This window comes from Opisthocomus hoazin, chromosome 19 (genome assembly GCF_030867145.1).
Source record: "Opisthocomus hoazin isolate bOpiHoa1 chromosome 19, bOpiHoa1.hap1, whole genome shotgun sequence".
In the NCBI taxonomy this organism is placed as follows: Eukaryota; Metazoa; Chordata; class Aves; order Opisthocomiformes; family Opisthocomidae; genus Opisthocomus; species Opisthocomus hoazin.
This window is the reverse complement of record NC_134432.1, coordinates 1,193,509-1,215,497: the sequence shown is the minus strand read 5'-3', so window position 1 is coordinate 1,215,497 and position 21,989 is coordinate 1,193,509. Positions and strand designations below refer to the sequence as shown.

General features: G+C 49.6%; 1 protein-coding gene across 1 annotated transcript in view; it reads left to right on the top strand.

The window, feature by feature from the left end:
* Positions 1-1,777: 1,777 nt before the first annotated feature.
* LOC142363673 (olfactory receptor 14A16-like) overlaps positions 1,778-21,989 on the top strand; it is a 36,261-nt gene continuing 16,049 nt past the window's right edge. Inside the window, exon 1 of the mRNA XM_075439822.1 lies at positions 1,778-2,189. Coding sequence (XP_075295937.1) covers positions 1,778-2,189 — 412 coding nt within the window. The remainder of the gene's footprint in view (positions 2,190-21,989) is intronic.

Sequence of the window (21,989 nt, the reverse complement as noted above, 5' to 3'; positions counted from 1 at the left end):
GTGTGCTGGGGCAGGGACTCTGCTGCCTGCCAGGGTCAGCACTCTGCCTGGCCAAGGAGCTCATCATGACGCTAGAGGGAGAAGCTGTAGGTGGAAGGAACCACCCTTGGCAGGACAGGGTGCTTCTGCTGCATGGGTCAGGGCTGCTCACAGCTCCCTATCACCCCCATGGCATTTCCAAGGGAATTATTCAAGATGGAGCTTTATGAAAGGGAAGCTGACTGTCTGCTGAGGTTTCTCCTCTTTGTGTGCTGCATGGGCAGTGGGAGATTTCCAAAGGAACTTTTCATTTGGAAAGTTGATGACTGTAGAGAGGAGAAGCTTTCCTGAGTCTGCATTTTCCCTTTCCAGCTCTGGGGACTACAGACAGCACCAGCATCCCCTGGCCAGTTTCATCAGGGTTTGTGTGAGCTGCCCTTTAGTCCCTGCACTCACGGAGAGGCTGCAGGGCAGAGCTGGGCACACAGGGGCTGGGCTGGGGTCTGTGAGCACTGGCAGGGAGGAGATGTGGGTCCAGAGCAAGAGCTCCTGGCAGGGACAGCTCCAGGCAGTCGAGATGGGCAGGAAGGGAGGGAAGTGCTCATGGAAACCCTGTTGCAGGGGAGATATGGGCACCTCCTGGCCATGCCCTGCAGTGCAGATGCCTTCCCTGAGCAGCCCCCTTCCTCTCTTCTCTGCCTCTCCCCTTTCCCCTCTCAGCCAAATCCTCACTATATTCTTCCTTGTTTCTCCTCTTTTCTCCTTTGAATTTATCTTTTGGTTGCTGTCACTCTCTGGGGATTGGAGTCTGAGCTGCAGACTCAAACTGTGATCTTGTTTGTCCGTTCATGCAGATGTGACCACGGCAACAAGTGTCCCACCTTCCCTCTAACCTTTGGGGCTGTGGGCAATGCAGCCTGTGGGGCTGGAGACTGAGTCAATTTTCACTCAATGAGATGACATCATTAAGACAATTGGTTAGCTCCTTGGGGTGTCCTTCTAAGCTGTCAGCTGCCCTCCAGGAAGCAAACGTGACCCATAGCACCTCTGTTTTATCTTAGAGCTGCATGGAGAAGTGCAGAGAAACTACAACCGAGGACATGCTCTTGGGTGGTGAAATAAGCCATGTGTATTCTTGGCTAGAAGTGGCGTGCTGACACCCACAGAATGTGTGAGACCTTTAGTGGTCTCTGTTGTCAGTAGTATCTCCATCTCTTCATCAGTCCATCAGTCCATCAGGGTGTAAGCCCAGGGCATTTCAGAAATAGAAGGATGGACAGGCCAGCTGACATATCTCTGCATTAAACCACAGTCATTCCTCTTGCCTCACAGGACTTGGCCTGTTCACCCTGCAGTCAACAGAAACATGGAGAGTTTCCATCATCTAATGACAACAACCACAAGGGGAAATCAGGGAAGCTGTGAAAACCCAAAATTTCTGAGTCTGACCTCTGCGATTTTGATGCTGAAAATTCCTACTGTGACAGGAGGAGGTTCATCTGACAAAGTTGTACAACGGGTCTGGACCTTGCCCCACCATGCCCATGCACCCACTGTCCGCAGAGCAGAGCTGGCTTTTTAGCAGCCGGAAGGAAGAGGTCCTGCTGCTCCCGGTACACTCAGGAACAACCAACCAGAGCTGCAGCCACAGAGCTGAAGGAAGGGCTCCTGGAAAACGAATGATGAATGTGTGTAACAGGGTGAGGGTCTTGGAGAAAGGCTTTGATTTTGCTCTGTCTGCCCTAAATCTTCATTGGTTCTTCCTCTAAGAACAGAATCCCATGCCCAGATGAAGCAAATGACCAACAGCAGCTCCATCACCCAGTTCCTTCTCCTTGCATTTGCAGACACAAGGGAGATGCAGCTCTTGCACTTCTGCCTCTTCCTGGCCATCTACCTGGCTGCCCTCCTGGGCAACGGCCTCATAATCACTGCCATAGCCTGTGACCACAGCCTCCACACCCCCATGTACTTTTTCCTCCTCAACCTCTCTTTTCTTGAGCTGGGCTCCGTCTCCACCACTCTCCCCAAAGCCATGGCCAATTCCCTCTGGAATACTAGGGCCATCTCCTATGCAGGGTGTGCTGTCCAGCTCTTTTTCTTTCTCTTCTTGATTGTGGGGGAGTATTGTCTCCTCACTGTCATGGCCTATGACCGTTACACGGCCATCTGCAAACCTCTGCACTATGAACTGATGATGGGCAGCAGAGGTCGTGTCCACATGGCAGCAGCTGCTTGGGGCAGTGCTTTGCTCTATGCTCACTTGCACACTGTCAATACATTTTCAATTCCTCTCTGCCAAGGCAGTGCCCTGGACCACTTCTTCTGTGAAATACCCCAGATCCTCAAGCTCTCCTGCTCACAGTCCTACCTCAGGGAAGTTGGGCTTCTTGGGTTTAGTGTTTCTTTGGCTTTTGGGTGTTTTGGTTTCATTGTCGTGTCCTATGTGCAGATCTTCAGGGCTGTGCTGAGCATCCCCTCTGAGCAGGGACAGCACAAAGCCTTTTCCACATGCCTCCCTCATCTGATTGTTTTGTCTGTTTTTATCAGCACTGGCATGATTTCTTATATGAAGCCCCTCTCCATCTCCTCCCCATACCTGGATCTGGTTTTGTCATTTCTCTACTCGGTGGTTCCTCCAGCAGTGAACCCCCTCATTTACAGCATGAGGAACCAGGAGCTCAAAGATGCGTTGAAGAAGCTCATTCTGTTATTAGTCTTTCAGCAGCTATAATGTGCCCATTTCTTTTCACAAGTGATTTCTACTGCTTATGGGGAACCTCCTGTGCTCTGGTCATTTTATCTGTGATAATTCTGTTTCTCCAGGAATGTCTGCATGAACTCCACTTCTCCAGAGTCATAAATTGAGCCTGTCTAACCCTGAGGTCTTTACACATGTGTCTGTCACAAGGTTACAGCTGGCCTCCACTGTAAAATCTCTCTAATAAAAGTGGATTTCCTCAGTGGCATTGGCTAGAGGTTGGGCTTTCCTTGCATGGCTGAGGTCAGCAGCAGGCTGAAGAAATTGACCCTGTGAGTACAGTTTGCTGTGCTGGGGTTCTCCATGGAATGGGGGGAGGAAGACATGGGGTGATGTATTAGGGAATGGGACTCCAGTGAACTTTCACTGGTGGCCTCGCTTTTTGGCCTCTTCCAGCACTGACCTCTCACCACAGGTTTATGTGTGAGATTTGTTGCATGGCCACTTCCCTCTTCCTGCTGGGCTCAGTGACTGCACAGGTGGAAAGGCAAGCCCTGCTCCACTTCTCTCCTTGTCCAAACCCTGGCAAAACCCAGAGCGAGGACATCTGCGAAACCCCACATGGGGTGTGGATAAGACTGCGTAGTTATCAGGACTCATGGGAGGCTGTCTCAGGTACGAGAAACTGAAGGGGGACAGGGCACAAAGGAATGTCTTGGGGATCACCTATGAGAAACTGTTCCTCACACCACATACACCCTTTCCAGTGCTGAGCCGGAACAGTGGGTCCATGGGATGATCTGTGGGACAGTGTGGCTGGGCTGGGCACAGGCCAGGGCACTGGCAGCAGTCACAAAGGAACTGCCATGGGGTGACCACCTGGATTTGGTGGCTGCAAGAAAAGTTAAGAGTAAAGAGAAGGGATCCAAAATTCAGATGCCCAATTTAGGAATGATATTGGCAAGCTGTCGTGGGTTTAGCAAAGGGCCGCAGGACAGCAAGGGACTGGAGCACTTGGCCTGTGAGGAGAGGCTGAGGGAGCTGGGCTTGTTCAGTCTGGAGAAGGGAAGGCTGAGAGGGGACCTAATAAATGCCTATAATTTCTACAGGGTGGGTGTCAGGAGGATGGGGCCAAGCTCTTTTCAGTAGTGCCCAGCACTACTTCCTATATTTTAGAAAAATCTACAAGCACATTAACATCAGCTGAATCGCTGGAGTCCTTTCTTAGAAATGGAAATGTCCCTTTGGTCATCTGCACTCAGCTGTCCAAGATTTGTTCCCGCCTAACTTCTGGGGCACCCCCCAGCCTACTTGCTCATAGGGCAGCATTAGGAGCCAAAAAGTCCTTGATGCTGCACAAACACTGCTCAGCTGTAACTAAAATATAGATGTGTTCCCAGGTGTCTCTTGAGTCCCTGGAGCCATTGCAGTGACAAGGGGAGAGCCCTACCTGACTTAGGGCTGGGGCTGGTATGGGGTAATGGGGTCTGGGATGATGTTTCTGGGGCAGTTTCTTCTGTCTGTTTGTCACTGCTTAGAGCAGGGCAGCAATAAATGAGTGGCAGATGCGTGATATTAGCACACCCCTCCCCACCCCCTACTAGGGGAAGGGAAAAAGGAGGAAAAGGGAGAGGGACTTACAAACTGGAAATTAAAATAACTTTACTAATAACACCAAAAATAGAGCAATAACGCAAAATACATAAATTCTATTGAGTTTCCCAGAGTTGTGGGGGCTGATGTTGTTCCAGTGGCTGCTGGGCAGACACTAGGAAGTCCTGTCACACCCAGCCACATCCTGGGAAGCAAGGATTCAGGACATGTAGTGGTTCCTCAGGAAGACAAATGTCTGACTAAGGAATATCATCTCTTTACATCCCTCCTTTACCTCAGTATCAATGCTGAGCATGATGTCATAACGTACGGAATATCCCATTGTTCAATTCAGGTAAGCTGTCACATCTATGTCACCTCCCAACCACTGGACCACCCAGAGCCAGCCAGCTTTGGGGGGGTTGGAGAGACAGCCTTCATGTGGTCTGAGCACTGCTCAGTAATAGCCAAAACACTGGTGCGTGATCAACACCGTTCCAGCCATGAGTCCGAAGCACAGCAGCATGTGGGCTGCTCTGGCAAAAGTGACCCAGTACCAGCCAGACCCAGTACCGTGGTGCTCAGGGGTCTTTTCCAGCCTGTGTTATTCTGTGATTCAATGAATATTTTCCTTGGAGAGCTCTTGGAAGACAGAATCAGAGAATCACAGAATCACAGAATGCTTGGGGTTGGAAGGGACCTCTGTGGGTCACCCAGTCCAACCCTCCTGCCGAAGCAGGGTCACCTACAGCAAGCTGCACAGGACCTTGTCCAGGCGGGTCTTGAATATCTCCAGAGAAGGAGACTCCACAACCTCCCTGGGCAGCCTGTTCCAGGGCTCCGTCACCCTCAGAGGGAAGAAGTTCTTCCTCACGTTCAGACGGAACTTCCTGTGCTTCAGTTTGTACCCATTGCCCCTTGTGCCCATTGCTGGGCACTACCGAAAAGAGCTTGGCCCCATCCTCCTGACACCCACCCTGCAGAAATTATAGGCATTTCTAAGGTCCCCTCTCAGGCTTCTCTTCTTCAGGCTGAACAAGCCCAGCTCCCTCAGCCTCTCCTCATAGGACAGATGCTCCAGTCCCCTCACCATCCTCGTAGCCCTCCGCTGGACTCTCTCCAGTAGCTCCTCATCTTTCTTGAAGTGGGGAGCCCAGAACTGCACACAGTACTCCAGATGAGGCCTCACCAGGGCAGTGTAGAGGGGAAGGAGAACCTCCCTCATCCTGCTGGCCACCCTCCTCCTAATGCGCCCCAGAATGCCATTGGCCTTCTTGGCAGCCAGGGCACACTGCTGGCTCATGGGTCCACCAGGACACCCAGGTCCCTCTCTGCAGAGCTGCTCTCCAGCAGGTCTGCCCCAAGCCTGTACTGATGCATGGGGTTGTTCCTCCCCAGGTGCAGGACGCTGCATTTGCCCTTGTTGAACCTCATCGGGTTCCTCTCTGCCCAACTTTCCAGCCAATCCAGGTCATGCTGAATGGCAGCACAGCCTTCTGGTGTATCTACCACTCCTCCCAGAACAGAAAGAGAAACAAGAAAAAGCACAAAGGAAACAGTAGAGACATAAAATTCACAAGTGCAAATACAGCAGTTCCTCCAAGGAACATTCCTCCACTCAAACCATTAGCAAGGAATCTATTAGATAAATTTAATGAAACAGGCTTAATTTTATCTGCTCAGGTGCTGGGCCCCAAAGAGGGTAATTGTTGGTTATGGTACCATGTGCTCAGTTGCATGTCGGCAACTTACAATCCTGTACAAAGTCAGAGGCTGTGAAGGGGGCTGTGAGATCACTTCTGGCTCTGGAGGTCATTCGTCAACTGCAGTTACGCACCTGAGAAAGGGACCATAAAGTCACTTTTCTCTGAAGCCGCTGACAGGGCAGCCTTTGACTCATAGTGGGGATATGTGCTTTTCAGCTCCCCTTTGCCAGTGTCTGTGACAGGCCAGCAGCAGCCACCTGACTGGCACAGTGACTGGGAGATCCCCTCTGCCGAAGGACCCAGGCTCACTGCAGGAAGGGGGCTGGTATTTTGGGTGCCGTGTCTCTTGCGCCCGAGCACATGATGGGACAGCAGTGACCGAGAGGCTTTGTGTAAATGTGGGGTATCTTATTGTATCTATGTGAAATCAATGAAACTGGAGAAATATTTGTGTCTGAGATGCACCCTCAGAGTATAAGCAATGAATGGGAAACGAAACACCTTGCTGGCTGCCCCAGCTCTTGGAAGGCTGGTCTGTGCCTGGAGCAGTCAGAGCTCTTGAGAACCAGAATAGCCAGGGCTTTTGTGCTGGTCTGGGGAGACAGGATGGCATGGATGGGCTGCAAAGCTCTCAGGATCTCCAGGGGAGGAGAGCAGGAGACACAGGGTGCCTCCTTTGCTTTCTGCCATGCATGATCCCTCATCTCTGGGCCTGACTCCTCTCTGTCCCCCAGCAGCTGCTGTGCCCTTGAGAGGGGCTGAGGCTGTGGAGCGACTGCCCAGAGCACCCTGTGGTGGGCACAGCTGTTAGGCCAACCCAGACTGGGCTGTGCTGGGGAGAGGGCATTGTCAGTGGAAAGAGGGCAGGGGAGGTGGGAGAGCTTGGAGGGGAGATGGACTGGACTGGGAGATACCTGGGAGAGAAAAACATCAGTGTATAACTCATGAAGGGTGAAGGGTGAAGACTCACACCAGGCGGTGTGTTGTGCAGAGCCATGGCTGACAGAAGGGCTTGATGACATGTAGGTATAGGAGAAGGAGGCTGGTCTGTGCCCTTGGTGGCATGGATAGACCAGGAAGCTGGCCCAGGGCCTTTGTTACCACTCCGCCGTTGGCCATTTCTCATCGGCCTTTTCCAGACCCTGGTCTTTTGGCCCAGACCCTGGCAGACCCTGGAGCAGGGCTGTCTGTGAAGCCCCATATGTGACATGGCCTCTCCAGGACCTTGGAGCAGCTGCCTGACAGGAGGCCATGAGATCACAAAGCACTAAGAAATGCTGTGGGCACCATGTCAGAGTAACCATTCCCCATTCTGAACACACCCTGTCCTGTGCTGTGCCCTCACAGCAGGGCCATGGGAACATACTTGAGGCAGTGGGGCTGTGACAATGCAGGAGAGGGCACAGATATGAAGCAGCTGCCAGGGGGTGACAGCAAGGACAGGCACAGACAAGGAATTTATGTACATTGCCTCTGCTGAGCAAGGAAGAAGGAAGGATTCTGTGAAATACTCTGTGATTCAAGAAAAAGGATTCTGTGAAACATTCTGTCCAGATTTCAGATACTCACGTTAAAGATATAGGCAAGCTGGTGTGGTCTTAGCAAAGGGCCCTCAGGACAGCCAGGCACTGGACCACTTTTCCTGTGAGGAGAGGCTGAGGGAGCTGGGCTTGTCCAGACTCGAGAGGGGAAGGCTGAAGGGGACCTCATCCGAGCCTGCCAGTACCAATGAAGACGTCATGGAGAATGCAGTCAGTCTCTTCATCCCGATGCATGGCAGGAGGACAAAAGACAATGGGAGAAAGGTGAAATGGAAGAGGTTCAACCAAAAAATAAAGACAACTTTTTCCCTGAGGAGCTCAGCCAAGTGCTGGAACAGCTCACACAGAGAGGTTGGGCAGTCTCTGTCCTTGGGGCTGTGTAAGGCAAAACAGGCAGGATGCAGAAACAACAACAAAACCACACATGAAATGTAAAGAGTAGATTTATTTTCATTATCTCACAAAGCAGGGGATCTCTGATACAGCACCTGGGCAGAGGCACCGAAGCCAAGCAGGAGTGCAGACACCACAGAGCTCAGTCCCTGCTAGACAAAGACTGAGAGCTACTGAACTTGTTTCTTTCACATTGATATATCAGGGATTCACTCAGACAGAACTTTCCACTGTGCCTGGATCCTTCCCGCAGCAGGGCAGGAATCTCAAGCATGTTCGACAGATTGCCTTGGAGTAAATCACAGGCCTATGTTATCTAAACACAGATGTCGTACTTCTTCAGCACACAAGACTAATCATTGTTTAGTATGCTACATGTGTTTTCCGACACCCCAGCTGCAAGTCACTTGAGTGTGTTGACAATCCTCCTTGCCAATCTTCCATTGTCATCCCACATGCCGCAGACGACAATCCAAGAGCACACACCGTCTCTCCTGCCTGAAAGATTGTTATGGACGGATGGAGAACAAAGTCATGGGCTAAGTGAACTCAATGCACATTTTAGAGGGATGGCCCATATGGTAAGGAAGACAGGAAAAGAAGAGGTAATTTATGGGGAAGAGTGGGATCTGAGTGTGATGTAGATGGTATAAAATAAGGGGTGGGCACTGTCCTGGTTTCAGCTGTGTCTCACTCACGATATCTTCCCCTTGACCATCCTTGTACCCTCCCATGCAAACAGCCCATCTCTCTTTACCTTTCCTCCCTGTTCCTAGTTTGGCTTCCTTTGCACCTTCATTCGGCATTTCCAAGCTTGTCACCATGGCAGTTCCTCCCTTGGTCAGCAATTCCATTGAACAGGTACCTCCTTCTTCTACCATTAGTGTCCCGCAATTCCTCATGCTGCTGCCTTGTCAGAGACACCACAGATCTCGTATGCACACATCAAAAGCTGTCAAAACAGAGCTTCACTCCAGGGGGAACTCTGAGAATCTTTTAGATTTGGCAGTGGAAGCCTGATGAAGCTTGACAAGAAGTTACAAGTCATTCAGTAGGGGAGAATAACTCAAAATACTGTGGGCAGGCTGGGACCTGAACAGCTCAGGAGTGACCCTGAGGAGAAGAGCCTGGGCGTTCCAAAGGATGCCATATAATAAGGCCAACAGCATACAGGTCTGCATTAGGAGGAGTATGGCCAGCCAGACCAGAGAGTTATCACCCCTTTGATTCAGCAGTGGTGTAGCCGCATCTGGACCAGTGTGTCTGTGAGGCTCCCCAGTCTGGAAGAATGAGGAGGAACCAGAAAGGTTCTAGAGGAGATCTGCCAGGATGGGTTATACGGCGTGTGTGGAGAGGCTGAGGGACCGGGGCTTCTTTAATCGTGTGGAGGCTGAGGGCACTGAAGTAGTAGCCTGCATCTGCCTGAAGGGTTGTTTCAGAGATGACGGAGCTTTTCTTGGTAGTGAGAAGGCAAGGAAACCTTCACAAAGTGCTGCTTGGAAGGTGCAGACTAGAGGTGAAGAAAAAGAGGTCTCACTCAAAGCGTATCCTTGTTGTGTAAGAGGTCACCCAGAGGGACTCTGGATCAGCCCATAGATTTGAATGTCAAGGAAAAGTCAGTGAGGGTGGAGAGACATCAATTAATGTACGGAAATGCTGGGGTGAGCACTGGGTAGGAAGTAAAGATGTGTGACTACAGGCTGAAGGGAAAGAAGCGTAGGCATGGGAATGTGTAGGACAGCCTGGAGTACAAATTGCAAAGGACTCTGGCAGAGTTGACAGATTCAACAGGACTGAGGGCTTTGTCCACTTGGCTATGGCAGCTGCCTCTAACACCAACTCCTACCAGGAGAAACTTATTTTGGGGCTCTGGACTTTGTTTCATACTCGCATCTTCTTTGGGAGGCTGGGAGGTATCACAGAATTTACACTTGTCGTTGCTCACCCCCACATCCAGCTGTCCCCAAGAAGAGACCTGAGCCACGTGTGAGGGACAGCATCTGCCTTCCCAGGGCCTGGGGCTCAGATCTTGGCCTTTCTTCTTCATAAAGCAGACCAAGGGTTTTCTCAGCGTTGCAGCCACCTGCACAGTGCTCTGCCTACCTGCAATCACAGCCTCCAATTCTCTGCTCTAAGGAGTCCTTGGGGAGGCTTTGTCAGTAATGGCCCTCAGTGGGGCCAATCAATGCTTCCAGGTACTTTGAATTTTCCTTCTGCCTTCTTGAGCAGTTTTTTCTATCTCCTCTCAGTATCTGAGGTTCATGGACTCAGCACCAAATACCCCATGGGGCTCATTAAAATGCAGCAAGTGCTAAGCTAACAAGCTCCTGTAAATTTCTTCAATTCTTCAAGACTTGTAAAGCTAATTGGAGAATTTTCATAGTGTAGACAAGGAGTAAGATATTATACTGTGCCTAATAAAAATATTTTTTTTATTTTTAGGAATATTTTAAATTGCTTTTCAGCTTACAGCAGAAGCGGTAGAATCATTCTTCAAGTGATCCAGATCCAGGGTGTCTCCTCAGGAGGGCTGGACAGGTAGGAAAAGCAGTCCCTCTTGGTCTGACACTCTATGGATATCTTTGCTCCTCACCTCCCCAACCTCAACATTTCTCTCATCGGCCACCTGGGACTTGTGTCACTGTTCCTTGCATCAGACTTCTCCACTGATCTCTGCAGCTGGATGTTACAGCTCCATTGCACCGTCTCCCACCTCCTCTCCACAGAGAGCTGCCTGCACACAGGCACAGAAGGAGTTTTCCTATTTGTAAGAAAGGAGTAATTAAAGCACAAACAAGTTCCATAAATAAAACACACTGTGCAAACATACAGTAATTAGAATCTACCTCTAATGAGGCTGCCTTCTTTTAAGGCATAAATTATGAGAAATATTGTAGCTAGGTAGAGGAAAATAAATAGTTACAAACATAGTTAAAGAGTTGGCTAAGGAGACGATTAGACTACTGAAAGGGAAGCAAACCTTTAACTCCCTGATGTCAAAAGAGCAGTTCGATAGGTGACAGGAATCTGAATGAACAAAGAGTAAAGGGAGGAGAAAACTGGACAATGACGCAAAGGGCCTTTGTCTAGGCAGCCTGCGTCTTTAAAAAATTACTTTGGAAATAGTCAAGACAGGTGAAAATATATGAAAAATTAGAGATATTCAATATACTGTTTAACAGGCAGGATAGCACTGGAACAAGCTGCCCAGGGAGGCTGTGGAGTCTCCTTCTCCGGAGATATTCAAGACCCCCCTGGACAAGGTCCTGTGCAGCCTGCTCTGGGTGACCCTGCTTCGGCAGGGAGGTTGGACTGGGTGACCCACAGAGGTGCCTTGCAAACCCAACCATTCTGTGGTTCAGTTTTGAAGTTATAGGGAGAGATCCATATTTCTTTGGAATATCCCTTTCAAAATTTCATGGCATTGGTCGAGGGCTCTTGTGAGTGAGGACAAGGCAAGGTTGCGCCTGTTGTTGAAAAAGGTCAGAAAGACAACCCAGGGAACCCCAGGCTGTACAAGGTCACTTTGGCATTTCTGTGCACCTACGTAAGAAGAACATGTCTGATAGCAGTCAGCATGGATTGATGATGGGTCATTCATGCCTCTCAAACCTGATTGCTGCCACGATGAAGTATCAGCATTTGTGGATGAGTAAAGAACAGTGGATGCCATTTTTGACCCTTCTGACATGGTCTCCCTCAATGTCCTTTTTCCCAGGTTAGGCCATTACAGTCTGGATGAGCTGACAAAGAAATGGATAAAAAAACAGTTGGACCATCAGGCTGAGAGAGCAGTGGTGAAGGAGTCATGCCCTACCTGGAGGTCACTGGGACATACTGGGGCATTGTGGGGCAGTAGAAGAATAGAAAATTCAAAAAGTAGAAAATTCAATGCTTGGAACACACCAGTGTCTTGGCTATTGTTTATCCATGTTTGCCCGCTGTCAAGGTCTGCTCTGTTTCTCATTCTGCTCCTGCCCAGTGAGTAAGTGGGTGGTGGGAAAGAAGCCAAGAGGGGACAACGCCAGGACATCTGATCCAAACTCCCCAGAGGGATATTCCATACCAAAGGACCTCATGCTCAGGAATAAAAGCATGTGACAGAGGAAGAAGGATGTGGACATATTTATTGTCCAATTTATCTGCTGCTTGGAAAGTGACTGGGCATCAGACTGCTTGTGGGAGGTGGTGAGGGATGGTCTTTGTTTCACTCGGTGAGACCTTATTAGTCTCTTTTCTTCACCTATTAATCTGTTATTATCTTGAGCTGAAACTTTTCACACTTTATTTCTCCCTGTGTTCTGCCCTGTCCCACTGGGGAAGGGGAGGAATGAGTGCCTGGCTGCTGGACTAGTGGCCAGATTTAACCCAACACAGCAGGGAAGTTCTTGATAACTGGGAGTGAGTTCAGTGCAGGGCTGCCAAGATGCTCAGGGGCTGAAGCACTTGCCTGGCAGTTGAAACTGAGGGCAAGGGTCTTGTTTAGCCTGGAGAGTGGAAGATCTCAAGAACCTCATAGCAGCCTGTCTGTCCCTATGGGGAATTTTTCATGAAGATGGAGCCAGTCTTGTCACCGTGGTGCCTGGGAGGAGGGTAATAAACAGTAGCAAGATGTGGAAATAAGAATGATTCAGAACAGAGAGAAGGAAAATCTTTCCCTCCATGAGGGCATCCAAGCATTGCAGCAGGTCTTCCAGAGAAGTTGTGCCATCTCTGTCCCTGGAAGCTTTCCAGCCACCACTAGAGCAAGACTTGAGCAACGTGGTCAGGCTGTACAGATATTCCTGATGTGAATGTGAGGCCAGAGCAGAGACCTCCTCAAGTCCAATTAAAGATACAGGAAACTCAAGTGTTGCTGGGGTTTCTTCCCCTCTTGGTCTTCCCTTGAGCACAGCAGGAAAAATTCTCAGGTTCCCGTGACTAAGTCAGATGGAACTAAGTCAGATGTTAGGGTAGTCAGACCAGCTGCAGATTTCCTGTCCTGCTCCAGGCAGCGTTACTTAGATGGCAGGCTGCTTGACAAGCATCCCCAAACAGTCCCCATCATTTTCTTTGCATCCCCTTTCATTCCCTTTTCACTCTTCCCTCCTCTCCAGTCCTACGCTTTAACAATCCTTGTGACCTCCTATGCTAAAAAAAAGCCAAATCTTCTTCACCATTTCCCCACTGGGCCTGCGTTTGCTCTCTTTGTACCCTTCTTTCTTAGACGATTGCCACGGTGCTTTCTACCTTGATTGGAAACTCCATGAACATGAGTAATCTTTTCTTATCTTAATTGATGGTTGTATTAGAAGCACCATGGCACAGGATGACCATGAGCACACGTACTTTAAAAGCTGGACACTTGGAGGTTTTGTTCATGGGGACCTTGAGATACGTGTGGATTTCACCAGCAGAAACCTGAAGATATAAAAGGAAAAGTTGCAGAACAACTCCATGCAGCAGCATGGGAAGGGATCTGACCAGTGAAGAGGTGCCCTGAGGAGATGGGCCTGGGCATCATAATGGCAGATGCCATAGGAGCCAGTGGGCCTCCCATTTCAAAAGGAAAGTGAAGAAAGTGGAGAGGGTCCAGAGGAGGTCTGCCAAGAGTCTGCAGCAATGTGGAAGTCTTGCGGAAGGGAGCTGGAGGCGCCTGAGGTATCAGGTGCCAACAAGAAAATACCCATGAAACGCCTCAAGGGAAAAAAGGGGTGCTCTGCTATGAAGGTAACAAGGCCGACAGCTCAGATGAAATGCCTCTGTACAAACGCACGCAGCATGGGAAACAAACAGGAGGAGCTGGAAGCAATCGTGCTGCTGGAAAGCTACGACCTGATTGCCATCACGGAAACTTGATGGGATGAATCCCACGACTGGAATGTATCTTTTGATGGCTACAGGCTGTTCAGAAGGGACAGGCGAGGAAGGAGGGCCGGGGGCGTTGCCCTTTACATCAAGAAAACACTACAGAGTGAAGAGCTGTCCCTTAAGAATAACCACAAGCAGGTCGAAAGCTTATGGGTAAGAATCAGAGAGAGAGGCAACAAAGGGAACCTAGTGGTTGGTGTCTACTACAGGCCGCCAGATCAAGAGAAGCTGATAGACAAAGTGTTCTTCCTCCAACTCCAGGAGGCTTCGCGCTCGCAGGCTCTCATCCTACTCGGGGACTTCAACTACCCCGACATCTGCTGGAAAAGCAACATGGCAAGCTGTAGGCAATCCAGCAGGTTCCTAGAATGCTTTGAGGACAACTTCTTAAGCCAGGTAATAAGCACCCCTACCCGAGGGGATGCGATACTAGACCTGGTGGTCACCAATGCGAGTGAGCTCGTTGGGGATGTCAAGATCGGAGGTAGCCTGGGCTGCAGTGACCACGCGCTGGTGGAACTAACGCTACTGAGGGAAATGGGAATAATGAAGAGCATAGTCAGGACCCTAAATTTTAGGAGGGCAAATTTCCAGCTCTTCAAGGAGATAGTCAGAAGGACTCCCTGGGAAACGGTCCTCAGCGACAGGGGAACAGAACAGCGCTGGCAGGTCTTTAAGGATGTATTCCAGAGAGCGCAAGAGCTCTCGATCCCCAAGTGTAAGAAGTCGGGCAGAGAAGGGAAGAGACCGGCATGGCTGAGGCAAGAGATGCTGGTCAAACTAAGGAACAAGAGGGAACTGCACAGGCAGTGGAAGCAGGGACTGGCTTCCTGGGAAGAGTATAGGGAAGCTGCCCGGTTGTGTAGGGATGGGGTCAGGAAGGCCAAGGCACAACTGGAGCTGAACTTGGCAAGGGATGCAAAAAATAACAAGAAGGGCTTCTACAGCTATGTCAGCCGGAAAAAGATGGTCAAAGAAAGCGTACCCCCGCTCATGAGCGAGACCGGCGAACTGGCAACAGCAGATGAGGAGAAAGCTGAGGTACTCAACAACTTTTTTGCCTCAGTCTTCACTGGCAACCTCTCTCCTCACCCCTCCTGAGTCGATGAATGGCATGAAGGAGACCAGGAGGGTAAAATCCTTGCAGCTGTAAGTGAAGACCAGGTTCGGGACCTCCTGAAGAACCTAAACGTACAGAAGTCCATGGGACCTGATGAGATGCATCCCACAGTCCTGAGGGAACTGGCTGATGTAGTTGCCAAGCCACTCTCCATGATATTTGAAAAGTCATGGCAGTCAGGGGAAGTCCCCAGTGACTGGAAAAAGGGAAACATTGTGTCCCTTTTCAGAAAGGGTAGAAAGGAAGACCCTGGGAACTACTGACCTCTCAGCCTCACCTCTGTGCCTGGGAAGATCATGGGACAGATCCTCCTAGAAGATATGCTAAGGCACATGGAGGCCAGGAAGGTGATTCAAGACAGCCAGCATGGCTTCACCAAGGTCAAATCCTGCCTCACCAACCTAGTGGCTTTCTATGATGGTGTAACAAGGGTGGACAAGGGAAAACCAATGGATGTCATCCATCTGGATTTTTGTAAAGCCTTTGACATGGTCCCCCACAACATCCTTCTCTCTAAATTGGAGAGCCATGGATTTGATGGGTGGACCGTTTGGTGGATAAGGAATTGGTTGGATGGTTGCAGCCAAAGGGTAGTGGTCACCGACTCAATGTCCAGATGGAGACCAGTGGCGAGTGGAGTCCCTCAGGGGTCTGTACTGGGACCGCTGTTGTTCAATATATTTATCAATGACATGGGCAGCGACGTTGAGTGTACCCTCAGCAAGTTTGCAGATGACAGCAAACTGAGTGGTACGGTCGAGACACCAGAAGGACGGGATGCCATCCAGAGGGACCTGGACAAGCTGGAGAGGTGGGCCTGTGTGAACCTCATGAGGTTCAACAAGGCCAAGTGCAAGGTCCTACACCTGGGTCGGGGTAATCCCCACTATCAATACAGGCTGGGGGATGAAAGGATCGAGAGTATCTCTGCTGAGAGGGACTTGGAGGTACTGATAGACCAAAGGCTGGACATGAGCCAGCAATGTGCACTGACAGCCCAGAGGGCCAACCGTGTCCTGGGCTGCATCAAGAGAAGCGTGGCCAGCAGGTTGAGAGAGGTGATTCTGCCCCTCTCCTCTGCTCTGGTGAGACCTCACCTGGAATACTGCATTCAGCTCTAGTGCCCTCAGCACAAGAAGGACATGGAACTGTTGGAGCGGGTCCAAAGGAGGGCTACAAAAATGATCCGAGGGCTGGAGCACCTCTCCTATGAGGACAGGCTGAGAGAGTTGGGCTTATTCAGCCTGGAGAAGAGAAGGCTGTGGGGAGACCTGATTGCAGCCTTTCAGTACTTCACGGGAGCCTATAGGAAAGATGGGGACAATCTTTTTAGTAGAGACAGCAGTGACAGGACGAGGGGTAATGGTTTTAAACTAAAACAGGGTAGGTGTAGGGTAGATATAAGGAAGAAATTCTTTACAGTGAGTGTGGTGAAACACTGGAACGGGTTGCCCAGAGAGGTAGTGGAGGCCCCGTCCCTGGAAACATTCAAGACCAGGTTGGACAGGGCTCTGAGCAACCTGATCTAGTTAGTGGTGTCCCTGCTTGCTGCAGGGGGGTTGGACTAGATGACATCTAGGGGTCCCTTCCAACCCAAAACTTTCTATGATTCTAAGATGGAGTGAGGGGGCCTAAAGTGTGAACTGTGAGGAGAGTGTGAGGGAACTGGGCCTTCCTGGCCTGCTGAAGGGAATGTGCGGATAGGGTCGTGTCCCTTCTGTCTGAGTACATGTTGGGACAGCAGCAGGCACACAGCTTGGGCATGTCTATCCAAGAAGCTGAAAGGCTAGCAGACTTGCGAGATGATGGGGAGGCTGCTTCTCAGTGGTCTGGTGAAAGGCTTCAAGAAGGCTGGTGGGTGGGAGATTTCCCTGGAGACAGGAAACAGCAGGATATAGCAACACCGCCACGGAGAACAGCTTGGCAGGCGGAGAACGAACTTGAGGCCGAAGAAATGTCATGCAAAGGGCAGTGCTGTGGTGCAAGAAGTCATCCAGAAGGAGGATGAGACCAGCCCATCTCTTTGTGTTTCAATGAACAGAAGTTTGAGTGGAGATATGTTCTTTGGAGGAACTCTGTATTTATGCTTCCGCATTTTATATCTCTAATTTTGCCTTTTTTTTTCAATTCCTTTTTCTGTGCAGTGTCAGGACCCGGAGAGCATCCATAGGCCTTCATGGCCCTGACCAGCCATGCCTGGGGCCTCCACCCACACCTCTATTCCTTGGGCCCAGGAGACCCTTTTAGCCCAGGCCTGAGCTGCAGCCCCAGCTTCATCTTTGCTGTACACGTACTGGTCTCCAAACACAGCTGTAGACACAGCTTTGCCTGTTCATGGACTTTGATGACTTGGGCATTCAGACTCACTTCCCATCTTCATCTTTGTCAGATATACAAGGAAATGACTCTGTGGACCTCCAAGTGCCAGACTCCAGCTGACTCACAGAGGCCACAGGCCTTTCTGCTTCCTTTCTTTCCACCACTTGTTGAGGTTTTGGGAGGAGAGGAACAGGTGACGTTTGTGGGGGCCAAGGATTGGATGTCAGGAGCAGAGCCGTCACATGTGGAGTGATCTGAAGGCTGTCCTAGTTCCAAACTGTTATCTTAGGCTCCTTCCTCAAAGGCCTGAAATCTCCTACAAGAGCCCCTTCCACCTTGGTCTCATTTAGCAATTAATTTGAGAGTACCCAAGTCAGAGCCTTGCTTTCAGTTCTGTTTACAGCCTAAAGCCCCCCATGGTGGGAAGACATCCCAGGAAGCTTGTAGAAGGTGAATGTTCCCAGGAATCTCAGGAGGCCTGGCATACCAATAGCTGTCGTCAGGCAGCTGGCCAAATGCACTGTCTCCATTTGTGTAATCGGGGCTTAGATGCCTGGTTTATGTGTAAACTCTCTCTGTGGATGCTGACATTTGCTGCACAACCAGGTTTGACCTCAGGGCTGGCCTTGCTTTGAGCTGGGCATTGGACTTGAGACTTTCTGAGCTCCGTTCCACTCTGAGTTGTTCTATGATGTAGAGGACCTCACCTCCAGCTTAATCTCTTCTTGTAGAACACGTAGGGAAGCACAGGCTCATAGAAGTGTTGGTGGGGAAGAGACTGTTGGGGGTGTCTCGTCCAGACTCCAGAATGGCTGTGATGTTTTGGAGCTGAAAAGTGAAGAGCTCCAGAGGTAGCTATGACAGCAGTCACCTCCTAGTCCATTTTATTTTCCATAAGGCTCAGCTGCAAGCTCCTAAGAGGCACTTTGTGGCTGTTACCTCTATCATATCACTAGCCACTGCAGACGAGAGCTTGGCTCTGTCATATCTCCAGGTAGCAGTAGGCTTTTACTAGGGCAATCCATGCCTCTCCTTCAGGAGGCCAGATAGACCCAGTTTCCTCGGAATCTCCTCACATTTCATGCTTTAGGCCGCTCCCTCTATTTTGGAAGACCTCCTCTGGACACTGTCACTTTCCGATTGAAATATGAGGCCCACTGGCTCCTATGGCATCTGCCGTCATGATGCCCTGGTCCTTCTTATCAAGGCACTCCTTTGCTAGTCAGATCCCTTCCCATGCTGCTGTTTGGACTTATTCTGCAGCTTTTCCTTCTCAACATTCAGGTTCCTGTTGGCCAAATCCCCAGGTGTCTCAAGGTCCCCATGGTCAGAACCTCCAACCATCCAGCTTGGAAAGTATGTGTACTTATTGTCATCCTGTGCCATGGTGCTAATATGACCATGAATTAGGTAGTTACAGATAAGCAAAGAGTACCAGTATTCATCAAGTTGCTAAGCGAGGTAGTAAGCACCGTGGCAATCATCTAAGAAATGTGGGTACAAAGTGAGTAAACGCAGGTCCAGTAGGGAAATGGAAAAGAAGACTTGGCTTTTTTTTTTTTTTTTTGCATAGCAGTGGATAAGGACTGTTAAAGAACAGGACTGGAGAGGTGGGAAGAGTGAAAACACAAATAGAAGGGGAAGCAAAGGAAATGTTTGAGATGAGTGTTTTGAGGATACCTGTCAAGCAGCCTGGCATCTGAGCAATGCTGCCTGGAGCAGGACAAGAAAGCTGCAGCTGGTCTGACTATACTAACATCTGACTTAGTTCCATGCTTGTGGGGAACCTGAGAAGTTTCCCGACTGTCCTCAAGGGAAGACCAAGAGGGGAAAGGAACCCCAGAATCATTTAAGTTTCCCATCTCCTTAATGGCACTTGAGGAGGTCTCTGCTCTTACCTCGTGCTCATGTTAGGACCAGCTTTGGAGCCAGACCACATTGCTCAAGGTGTAATCCAGTGGTGGCTGGAGAGCTGCCAAGAACAGAGATGGCACAACATCTCTAGAAGACCTGCTGCAATGCTTGAATGTCCTCATGGAGAAAAATGTTTTTTTCCTTATCTCTGTCCTGATCCTTCCTTATTTCAACATCTCACTATTGTCTATTGTCCTCCTGCCAGGCACCACGCTGACAAGACTGGCTCCATCTTCATGAAAACTTCTCCGTAGGGAATGACAGGTTGCTACAAGGTTCTTGAGACCTTCCACTCTCCTGGCTAAACGAGGCCCTTGCCCTCAGTTTCTCCTGCCACAAAAGTGCTTCAGCCTCTGAGCAGGCGGGCCTGCACTGAACTCACTCCCAGTTATCAAGAGCTTCCTTGCTGTTGTGTGTTGACTCTGGCCAGTAGCCCACCTGCTACTCACTCTTTCCTCCCCTTCCCCAGTGGGACAGGGAAGAGAACAAGAAGAAATGAAGTGTGAAAAGTTTCTGCTCTAGATAATAATAAGAGTTTAATAGATGAAGAAAAGAGATTAAAAAAAGACCTCACCAAGTGAAACAAAGACCATACTTCACCACCTCCCACAAGCAGACTGATGCTCTGCCACTCTCCAGCCTTCAAATTCCTTAAATGATAAAAACCTCCACATCCTTTTCCTCTGTCCCAAGCTTTTATTTCTTAGCATGAGTTCATATGGTACGGAATATTCCTGTGGTCAGTTTGGATCAGCTGTCTTGGCTGTGTCCTCTCACAACTTCTTTCCCACTGCCCACTTACTCACTGGAAGGGAGTAAGTGGAAACAGAGCAGGCCTTGACGCTGGTCAGACATGGATGAGCAGTTACCAAGACACTGGTGTGTTACAAGCATTGAGTTTTCTTGACTCCCACAGGCACAGGAAACACCCACCCTGCAGGACGTCTGGTGGTCTAGTCCAGAAGAGAAGCCATGCTGGGCTGGCGTTTCTCCCTTAGGATAGTGAGACCCGCAGCCCATGGAAGACCATTGTGGAGCAGGCTCCTGGAAGGAACTGCTGCCCATGGAGAGAACCGACACAGGAGCAGGTTTTCTGGCAGGACCTGTGGCCTGTGGGGGTGGACCCATGCTGGAGCAGTCCACTCCTGAAGGAATATACCCCAATTGGTTGCTACTAATACATGTGAGAGTTGCTTCCTCTGTACAAAGGATACAGGTCTTACATTGCTTTGGGCCCAGGAGAGTTCCCAGTACTGCCCCACAATGCCCCAGTATGTCCCAGTCACCTCCAGGTAGGGTATGACCCCTTCACCACTGTCCTCTCAGCCTCATCTTCCGACTCGTGTTTTGCCCGTCTGTCTCCCCATCCAGACTGTAATGGCCTATCCTGGGTACAAGGATATGGAGGGAGACCACTTCGAATATCTCGCTGAAGCAGAGAGAAACAACAGACACTGCTCTCCCCTCATTCACAAATGCTGTTATTCCATCATGAAGGCAATCAGGTCAGTGAGGCATGATTGACCCTTGGTAAGTACATGCTGATGATTCTTGGACACAGTCTTCTATTTCAGCTGCCCAGAAATGTCACCCCAGAGGACCCTACTTGAGGGCTCGCACCTCACCAATGCGACCTTGTACAGCCTGGGGTTCCCTGGGTTGCCGTTTCAACCTCTTTCAACGATAGGCACAACATTGGTCTGTCCTCACTCACAAGAGCCCTCTGCAATCCCATGACCTTTGAAAAGGGATATTCCAAAGAAACTTCGATCTTCCCATATGAGTACCACTATTCTGCCTCTTCTGCAGTGTATTTAGTTTCTCTACTCTTTCATATATTCTCATTTGTCCTGAAACAATGACCTTTTCTAATGTCGTCTTGTCAAACACAGACTGCCTAGACAAAGGCCATTTCCATTGCTCTCCAATTTCATCTTCCTACTTCTTTTTTGTTCAGATACCTCTCACTTATACCGCTGTTTTGAGCTTCAGGTAGTTGAAAGCTCATCTATATTTCAGTAGTCTAATTGTCTCTTTTGCCACCTCTTTAATTATGTTCACTTCTATCTTCTTTTATCTATTATCTCCTACATTTCTGAGAATTTTATCCCTTACAGAGAAGCAACCTCACTAGAGGCAGCTTCTAGTTAGCATATGGTTACAGAGTGTATTTTGTTCCTTATGAAAATTGGTCATGCTTTAATTTTCCTTCCTTACAAATAGGAAAACTCATTTTGTGTCTGTGAGCAGGCAGTTCTCTAAGGACAGTAGATGGGAGATGGTGCAATGGAGCTGTAACATCCAGCTGCAGAGATCACTGGAGAAGTCTGATGCAAGGAACAGTGACACAAGCCCCAGGTGGCCGATGAGAGAAACATTGGGGTTGGGAAGGTGAGGAGCAAAGTTGTCGGACCTGAAGGGACTGTTTTTCCTATCTGTCCAGACATCGTGAGGAGACACACTGGACTACTAGCACTTGGAGAATGCTTCTACCACTTCTTCTGTAAGCTGAAAAGCAATTAAAAATATCCCTTAAAATGAAAAAAAAAAAAATTTATTAGGTGCAGTAGGACATCTTCCTCCTTAACTACACTATGAAAAAACTCCAATTAGCTGCATAAGTTGCAGACTCAAAGAAAATTACACATTAGCTTGTTAGCGCTTCCTGTATTTTAGTGAGCCCCATGGGGTATTTGGTGTTGAGTCCCTGAAGCTCAGATACTGAGAGGGGATAGAAAAAACTGTTCAAGAAGTCAGCAGGAAAACTGAAAGTACCTGGAAGCATTGATTGGCCCCACTGAGGGCCATTACTGACAAAGCCTCCCCAGGGACTCATTAGAGCAGAGAATTGGAGGCCACGATTGCAGGTAGGC